Consider the following 9,134-nt stretch of genomic DNA (forward strand, 5'->3'; position numbering starts at 1 on the left):
GCTCTACGGCTACCGCAGGTCAGGTCACGGTGGGGACAGCTCTGTGCGCCTGCTTTACCTCAGGGTCCACGTTCACACCTCAACAGTCCCAGCTGCCACCACAAACACTCGCGGCACAGTGTCAGTGCCCTCCTGTTTGACAAGACAGGTTGCCACATTCAGGGCCCAGTCTGGCTCTGCCCCACACACTCGGGCCCCGGGGCGGGCACTCACCCCTCTCGTCGGACTGCAGCTGCGCCTCCAGGTCCTCGGGGGACACGTAGAACTCCGTCTCCTCGCCCTCAGGCGCCTTGGGCTTGCACTTGCCGCAGCAGCAGTTGAAGCAGCAGCACAGGCAGCAGCAGCAGTAGCAGCACGTGAGGAGGCCGCAGAAGACAAACAGGGCCTGGGGGGAGAAGGAGGTGGCGTCGCACGGCCTCCGAGGCCCCTGGAGAGGGCAGGGCTCCCGAACGCCCCCAGCATAAGGCAGCGGGCAGGTAGATAGGGATACTGCCTTCCCGACAGGAAGCAGAAGGAAAGAACTGAGGAAGGGATGAGGGGAGATACAGAACGAAATCCGCTGCTTCCAGAAAAGCAGTCTCCAGGCTGTGCATGGGGCTCACGCCTACAATCCCAGCAGCTCAGGAGCCTGAAGTGGGAGCATCACTTGAACCCAGGAGTTGAACGTGAAAGTAAGCTAGGGTCGGCCAGGCGCAGTGGCTCACGCCTGTAATCCAAGCACTTTGGGAGGCCGAGGCGGGGAGCACCTGAGGTCAGTTCAAGACCAGCCTGGCCAACATGGTAAAACCCTATCTCTACCAAAACATAAAAAATTAGCTGGGTGTGGTGGCGGGCACGTGTAATCCCAGCTACTGGGGAGGCTGAGGCAGGAGAATCACTTGAACCCAGGAGGCAGAGGTTGCAGTGAGTCAAGATTACACCACTGCAGTCCAGGCTGGGTGACACAGCAGGACTCCATCTCAAAAACAAAAAAAAGCAAGCTAGGAATTTACCACTGCACTCCAGTCCAGGCAACTGAGCAAGACTCTGTCTCTAAAACTAACTAAGTAAAAAACACTTTATAAGGATGCAAGTGAGGAGGCCAACGAGTCAAAGTCAAATATAGGCTTCTCACAAAGGCCACGAGGTCATTCAAACTCTCTGGCCTTATATATGACAGACATTTGGAACAAAACAAGGAAATGAAGAAACATCAAGAGTTATTTCCTCCTCTGTCTTGTGAAGGACTGGGAGCCATCTACAGAAGAGAATCTGGTGGCTCCACACGGCTCTTCCTTGGGGCAATCTGTGCACTTTGGCTTGTTCCAGGCAGGACATCAAGTCAGTGACACACCCTGCCCATCATGCAGGGTGCGGAGAAAGGCTCCATATGCCCAGAAACCATTTCTCAGGAGTGCAGAGCGCTGGCATCAAACACATGGCCTCCTCAGTGCCGGAAACCCTGCAGGCATGGAGTGACCTCAGTGCCCACACGGCAGGCAGCTCGCCCCTCACCTTGGCCCACCAGCTGGACAGCACGAAGTAGGTGTTCACGTTCTCTTCCCCAAACTGCTCGGCCACGTAGAGCCCCAGCGAGCCGTACTTGTCGTAGATGTTCCTTTTTGTGGCGTCCGTCAGGATGGCGTGGGCGTTGTTGATCTCCTTGAACTTGTCTGCAGCCTCCGGGTTGTCAGGATTCTTGTCGGGGTGATATTTCAAGGCAAGTTTCCTGCAAACCAAAACCACGTCCTGGCTCTGTCCCGGCCTTCTGTCCCACGTCATCCACTGCAGGGTGCAGCGGAAGGAATGTCCACCCAGGCCACCTCACTGTCCGACTCTCCAGGGTTGCAGAGGCCAGGGACAGAAGCAAGCGCTACAGTCGCTTCAGTGAAACCTCCCGCCCTGACCCAGCCTCAGAGGAGGGAGCCCCATGGGCAGGGAGGGCCTGGGCAACCTCAGCTCTGCAGCACCAAGGCCAGCCCTGGCGTCCCAGCCCACTAACCGCACATGTGCCAAGTGAATGGTAAGCATGGCGGGGTGTAATGACGGCCTTGTAATATGTGCTTCTGAACTACACAACGCTCGCACACAGGAGGACGACGATCTGAATGGTTGTCTGTCTTTTAGGTTACTCCATGAAACTGTACCTAACAGTGCAGTTCTTCAAGTTCAATCAGAAAAGGCCACAGCAGTGTGGGGTCTCTGTCATCACTGTGCTAAAACAAGGAGACCACTGGACAATCTGGACCACACCAAAGTTCTGCCTGCTCTTGCCTGGGGGTCCCGAAACAGGTTCTGACCCTGATTCCCTGTGGAACTGTGAACAGTTAGTAACTACTAAGAGCTATTTTTTGTTGGCAAGAGAACACGAATATAATAATTTTAAGCTATAAGGAGCAGATTACACACACAAAGGTGTTATAGAGCTGTGACCAGTTAAATGCTGAGTCGGCCAGAATAAAGTATATGCAATGGTTCTTGGTAAAATGCAGACTGAACCACACGGGGCGTGTGTCTTCCTGCGGGGATAGGGGGCCCACACTTGTCTACTTACCGATAGGATTTTTTAATGTCATCTGAGGTTGCGTTCTTGTCCAGCCCAAGAACATGGTACAATGATTCCCCAGAGGTAGACAGTGAGCGCTGTCTCTGGTCTGCCATGTTAGGCTAATCTAGAAGAAAAAAATAAAAAGAAAGGATCACAAAGTATAGATGAAATTACCAAGTGCAGAGCTGATGGACTTTATTCCCTAAGACCATTCGAAGCACAAGAATCAAACGCTGCCTCGTGGAGTTTACAGTGTGCACACAGACCCCACGGCATGCAGGGGTGTAAGAGACAGTCCTAAACAGGGGACAGAGGGCTGCAATATGGCTACCCCAAGCAGATCCTGAAGAGTGAGAGCTACATACTGTAGGCTGGGTGCAGTGGCTCACACCTGCAATCCCAGTACTTTGGGAGGCTGAGGCGAGAGCATCGCTTCAGCCCAGAAGTTTGAGGCTGCAGTGAGCTGTGATCACACCACTGCGCTCCAGCCCAGCAGACGGAGTGAGACCCTATTCCAAAAAAAAAAAAAAAATTAAATTAAACATGAATATTGTAATCCCTAGAGCAACCTCTGCATAAAAAATGTAAAGTGGTTGAACCAGGACCTGGGACCTAGGAGGCAAAGGCTGCAGTGAGCCGAGATCATGTTGAACCAGGACCTGGGACCCAGGAGGCAAAGGTTGCAGTGAGCTGAGATCATGCCACTGCACTCCAGCCTGAGCTACAGAGCGAGACTCCATCTCAAAAAAAATAAAAATAAAAAGCAGCGAAACGGTATAAGCTAAAAAGTTAAAAGAAAAATGAAAATGAGGCCGGGCACAGTGGCTCACACCTGTAATCCCAGCACTTTGGGAGACCGAGGCAGGAAGATCACCTGAGGTCAGGAGTTCGAGACCAGCCTGGCAAACATGGTGAAACCCCATCTCCACTAAAAACACAAAAATTAGCCGGGTGTGGTGGTAGGCACCTGTAATCCCAGCTACTTAGGAGCTGAGGCAGCAGAAATGCTTGAACTCAGGAGGCAGAGGTTGCAGTGAGCCGAGATCGTGCCACTGCACTCCAGCCTGGGTGACAAGAGTGAGATTTCATCTCAAGAAAGAAAAATGAAAATGAAACTCTTAACATAGGAAACAAATAGAAAATTAGTTGGTAGAGCTAAATCCAAACATATCAATAATTAAATTTAATGCTGGTAGACAAAAAACTTCAGTGAAAGGAAGGGACTGCCAGAATGAATAAAAATGTAAGACACAACTCTAATTTTAATACCTTTCTCAGGAATTGACAGAACAGACCAAAAATAGAATCAGGAAAAACATCGATGTTCTGAACAACACTATCAACCACCATGACCTGATATTCATAGAACACCCAACATCTAACACTGTATATTCATAGAACACCCAACATCTACCACCATGACCTGATACTCACAGAACACCATGACCTGATATTCATAGAACACCCAACATCTAACACTGTATATTCATAGAACACACAACATCTACCACCGTGACCTGATATTCATAGAACACCATGACCTGATATTCATAGAACACCCATCATCTACCATCATAACCTGATACTCACAGAACACCATAACCTGATACTTATAGAACACCCAACATCTACCACCATGACCCGATATTCATAGAACACCCAACATCTAACACCGTATATTCACAGAACACCCAACATCTAACACTGTATATTCATAGAACACCCAACACCTACCACCGTGACCTGATATTCATAGAACACCATGATCTGATATTCATAGAACACCCAACATCTAACACTGTATATTCACAGAACACCATGACCTGATATTTATAGAACACCCAACATCTACCATCATAACCTGATACTCACAGAACACCCAACATCTAACACTGTATATTCATAGAACACCCACCATCTGCCACCGTTACCCGATACTCATAAAACACCCAACATCTACAACTGTGATGTGACCTGATACTCACAGAACACCCAACATCTATAGAACATATGTTCTTTTTAAGTGAACATTGTATAATGACCAAGACATACCACATGTTAGGGCTTAAAATTGGTTTCAAGAAGTTTAAATGAAAAGAAATCATACACAGTACACTCCCCAACTTAACAGCTATAAACTGGAAACCCAGGAGTAAAATGTAGCAGAAAACTTCAAGTACTCCTTTTTTTTTTTTTTTTTAAGACAAAGTCTCACTCTGTAGCCCAGGCTGGAGTGTATTGGCACTACCTTGGCTCACTGCAACCTCCGCCTCCCAGGTTCAAGTGATTCTCCTGCCTCAGCCTCCAGAGTAGCTGTGACTACAGGCATGAGCCACCACACCCGGATAATTTTTTATATTTTTAGTAGAGACAGGGTTTCACCATGTTGGTCCGGCTGGTCTTGAACTGCCGACATCAGGTGATCTACCCGCCTCAGCCTCCCAAAGTGCTAGGATTACAGGCGTGAGCCACTGTGTCCAGCCCCAAGTACTCTTCATATTCAACAATACATCTTCAGCTCATGTGTAGCTCAAAGTCACAGGGGAAATTAGAAAGTATTTTGAATTGAATAATAAATACAATGTTTGTGACAATTAATTGTATGTCCCCTTGGCTGTACTGTGGGGTACCCAGATTAAACATGACTTGCGGGTGGGGGTGTTTCTGGGTAACATCAGCCCCTGAGTTGGGGGCTCAGGAACGCCAACTGCCCTCCCCAGTGCAGGTAAGCGTCACCCCAATCCACAGGGTCCTGAACAGAAAGGGGTGGGGAGGGGTTTGACTGCTTTCCTTCTTGCCTGCCAGACTGAGACGGGTCACAAGTATCCTGTCCTTGGACTGTATTATTCCAGCGCTTTCTTCAATCTCCAGCAAATGGCAAAACAGGGGACTTTTGTCTCCATAATCAAGTGGGCCAATTCCTCATAATAAATCTTTAGAAAGAGGCACAGATATTGGCAATGTTTCTGTGGAGAATGCCGACTAGCACAACAGATTAATCAAGGCCTAAGGCTCCACCTCAGGAAGCTACAAAGTAACAAACCCAACATAAATGGAAGGGATTCATAAGGAACAGAAATCAATGAAAACAAACATAAATTTAACAAAGCCAAAAAACTTGGTTCTTTGAGCAACATGAGGAAAGAAGGTTCATCACTACAGATCTTAGAGGTATGAAAAAGATAAAATACCAACAACTTCATGCCAAGAAATTAGGAAAATTAGATGAAATGGACAAATATCTTGAAAACTACAATTTACCAAGGCTGACAAGAAATTAAACAGAAAATCTGAATAGCCTTGCATCTATTAAAAAAGTTGTATTTGTAATAAAAAACCTACCCCATAGAAAAATTCCAGGCCTAAATATATGTGTGTGTGTGTGTGTGTGTTTTTTCAAATATTTAAGAATGACATCAATGTGGGTTTTTTTGAGACAAAGTCTCACTGTGTTGCCCAGGCTGGAGTGCGGGACGCGAGCTCGGTGACAGTGGCAGGAGGCAGCAGAAGGCCCAGGCAGATGGGGCAGGGCCCCAGGGAAGCCACGTCCAAGCCAAAGACAGTTAAACTCGGACTAGATTGAGAACTTGTTGTCCTGTTTGGCGCACTATCCTCTGCTTGATCCTACCTGTCACCATTTTACACGTATCTACCCTGTCCTAATTGGTTTTCTTTCACAGTCTCTGCCTTGTGGGTTCAAGCAATCCTTCTACCTCCACCTCCCGAGTAGCTGGGACTACAGGCGCCTGCCACCAGACCCAGCTAATTTTTGTATTTTTAGTAGACACAGGGTTTCACCACATTGGCCAGGCTGGTCTCGAACTTCAGACCTCAGGTGATCCGTCCGCCTCAGCCTCCCAAAGTGCTGGGATTACAGGTGTGAGCCACTGCGCCCGGCCTCCTAACTGGCTTTCTGCAAGGTCATGTTCACTTTTGAATAGTGTCTTTGCTTTACCATTTTTTGCATACTCACAAACCCATCAGCAAGCCTCTGTATCATAAAAGGCCCCAGACCCAGCCACACAGGTAGACTTTCCCACCTTCGGACGGGGGAACCACCCCTGCACCCCTTGTCCATTGAAAGCTGTTTCACTGCTCAATAAAATTCTTCTCTGCCCTCCTCACCCTTCAATGTCCAGTGCTTCCTTATTCTTGGGTGTGGTACAAGAGCTCGGGAACCACCAAACGCGGTACAAACCGTAACACAGGTGAGTTGGGGTATGCCAGCATGGCCAAGCGGGGCGTCACTGGCCAGAGTTCCCCAGCTTGCAAAGTGACAGAGAAGAAAAATCCTAAGTCATCAACTCACTGCAATCTCTGCCTCCCAGGCTCAAGCAATTCCCTTGTCTCAGCCTCAGGAGTAGCTAGGAGTACAGGCATGCACCACTACACCCAGCTAATTTTCATTTTGTTATTTTTTTGAGATGGAGTCCTGCTCTGTCACCCAGGCTGGAGTGCAGTGGCTCGATCTCAGCTCACTGCCACCTCCACCTCCTGGGTTCAAGCGATTCCCCTGCCTCAGGGTCCTGAGTAGCTGGGACTACAGGTGTGCACCACCACGTACGGCTAATTTTTTGTATTTTAGTAGAGATGGGGTGTTGGCCAGGATGGTCTTGATCTCCTGACCTCGTAATTTGCCCGCTTTGGCCTCCCAAAGTGCTGGGATTACGGGCATGAGCCGCCTTGTCCAGCCAATTTTTGTATTTTTAATAGAGACAGGGTTTCGCCATGTTGTACAGGCTGGTCGTGAACTCCTGGCCTGAATTGATCCACCCACCTCAGACTCCCAAAGTGCTGGGATTTGTGACATGAGCCACCATGCCTGGCCCAAAAAATGACATCAATTTTAGAGTAACGCTTTCAAAAACAGAGGAGGAGGGAACACTCCCCGGCTTATTTTCGGAAGCCAGCATAACCTTGCTACTAATACCTGATGAAGACATTACTTTAAAACAGAATTTTTAAAAACCTAGGCACACTGACTCATGTCCATAACGCCGGCACTTTGGAAGGCTGAGGAAAAGGATCCAAGAGTTCAAGACTGGCCTAGGCAACATGCTAAAACCTTGTCTCTACAAAAAAATTAGCTGGGTGGGTGACGCCTGTACTGCCCCCTCGAAAGGTGGATGCAGTTTCTCCTACCTGTAATCCTAGCACTTTGGAAGGCTAATGTGGGAGGATCTCCTGAGATCAGGACTTCAAGACCAGCCTGGCAACAACTAAGACTTCCACCCCCCCCCCACCCAAATATTATTATTATTTTTTGAGATGGAGTCTCACTCTGTCCCCCCGGCTGGAGTGAAGTGGCACTGTCTTGGCTAACTGCAACCTCTGCCTCCTGGGTTCAAGTGATTCTCCTACCTCAGCCTCCCAAGAAGCTGGGCATGTGCAGCCACACCCATCTAAGTTTTTTTTTTTTTTTTTTTTTTGAGACGGAGTTTCACTCATGTTACCCAGGCTGGAGTGCAATGGCGTGATCTCGGCTCACCGCAACCTCCGCCTCCTGGGTTCAGGCAATTCTCCTGCCTCAGCCTCCTGAGTAGCTGGGATTACAGGCACGCGCCACCATGCCCAGCTAATGTTTATATTTTTAGTAGAGACGGGGTTTCACCATGTTGACCAGGATGGTCTCGATCTCTTGACCTTGTGATCCACCCGCCTCGGCCTCCCAAAGTGCTGGGATTACAGGCTTGAGCCACCACGCCCGGCCCATCTAAGTTTTATATTTTTAGTAGAGATGGGGTTTCACCACGTTGCCCAGGCTGGTCTTAAACTCCTGACTTCTAAGTGATCTGCCTGCCTCGGCCTCCCAAAGTGCTGGGATTACAGGTGTTGAGCCACCATGTCTGATATTTTTTTTTTTAAACAGAATTTCACTCTTATTACCCAGGCTAGAGTGCAATGGGGTGATCTCAGCTTACCGCAACCCCCAACTCCTGGGTTCAAGCCATTCTCCTGCCTCAGCTTCCTGAGTAGCTGGGATTACAGGCATGTGCCACCATGGCCAGCTAATTTTGTCTTTTCAGTAGAGACTGGGTTTCACCATGTCGGTCAGGCTGGTCTCAAACTCCCGACCTCAGGTGATCCACCTGCCTTGGCGTCCCAAAGCGCTGAGATTACAGGCGTGAGCCACCATGCCTGGCTTTTTTTAATTAAATAGGCATGCTGGTGCATGTCTGTGGTTCCAGTGACTCAGGAGGTTGAGATGGGAGGATGGCTAGAGCCCAGGCACTTGAGGCTGCAGTGAGCCATGATCGTGCCATTGCACTCCAGCCTGTATGACAGCATGAGCCCATTTCAAAAAAAGAAAAAGCAATAACAAGATATATGGAACCTATACACTGAAAACCACACACTAAGATATTAAATATAAAAATGATGGCCGGGTGCGGTGGCTCAAGCCTGTAATCCCAGCACTTTGGGAGGCCGAGGCGGGTGGATCACGAGGTCAAGAGATCGAGACCATCCTGGTCAACACGGTGAAACCCCGTCTCTACTAAAACTACAAAAAATTAGCTGGGCATGGTGGCGCGTGCCTGTAATCCCAGCTACTCAGGAGGCTGAGGCAGGAGAATTGCCTGAACCCAGGAGGCAGAGGTTGCGGTGA

At 48.8% G+C, this 9,134-nt stretch overlaps 1 protein-coding gene across 2 annotated transcripts in view; it reads right to left on the bottom strand.

The window, feature by feature from the left end:
- The window catches only part of DNAJC5 (DnaJ heat shock protein family (Hsp40) member C5), a 36,462-nt gene that overhangs the window by 3,872 nt on the left and 23,456 nt on the right, over positions 1-9,134 (bottom strand). Inside the window, exons 2-5 of one of the 2 annotated variants that reach the window (XR_004262330.1) lie at positions 2,534-2,651; positions 1,495-1,708; positions 214-385; positions 59-132 (exon numbers count right to left, since the gene is read on the bottom strand). Coding sequence is in view for 1 of the 2 variants with exons in the window: in XM_032256978.1 (XP_032112869.1) it covers positions 214-385; positions 1,495-1,708; positions 2,534-2,640 (493 nt within the window). In the remaining variant the exon portion in view is untranslated. The remainder of the gene's footprint in view (positions 1-58; positions 133-213; positions 386-1,494; positions 1,709-2,533; positions 2,652-9,134) is intronic. The other variant, XM_032256978.1, reaches the window with a different exon arrangement.

The sequence above is a fragment of the Sapajus apella genome, unplaced genomic scaffold (genome assembly GCF_009761245.1).
Source record: "Sapajus apella isolate SASKATOON/1434 unplaced genomic scaffold, GSC_monkey_1.0 scaffold96, whole genome shotgun sequence".
In the NCBI taxonomy this organism is placed as follows: domain Eukaryota; kingdom Metazoa; phylum Chordata; class Mammalia; order Primates; family Cebidae; genus Sapajus; species Sapajus apella.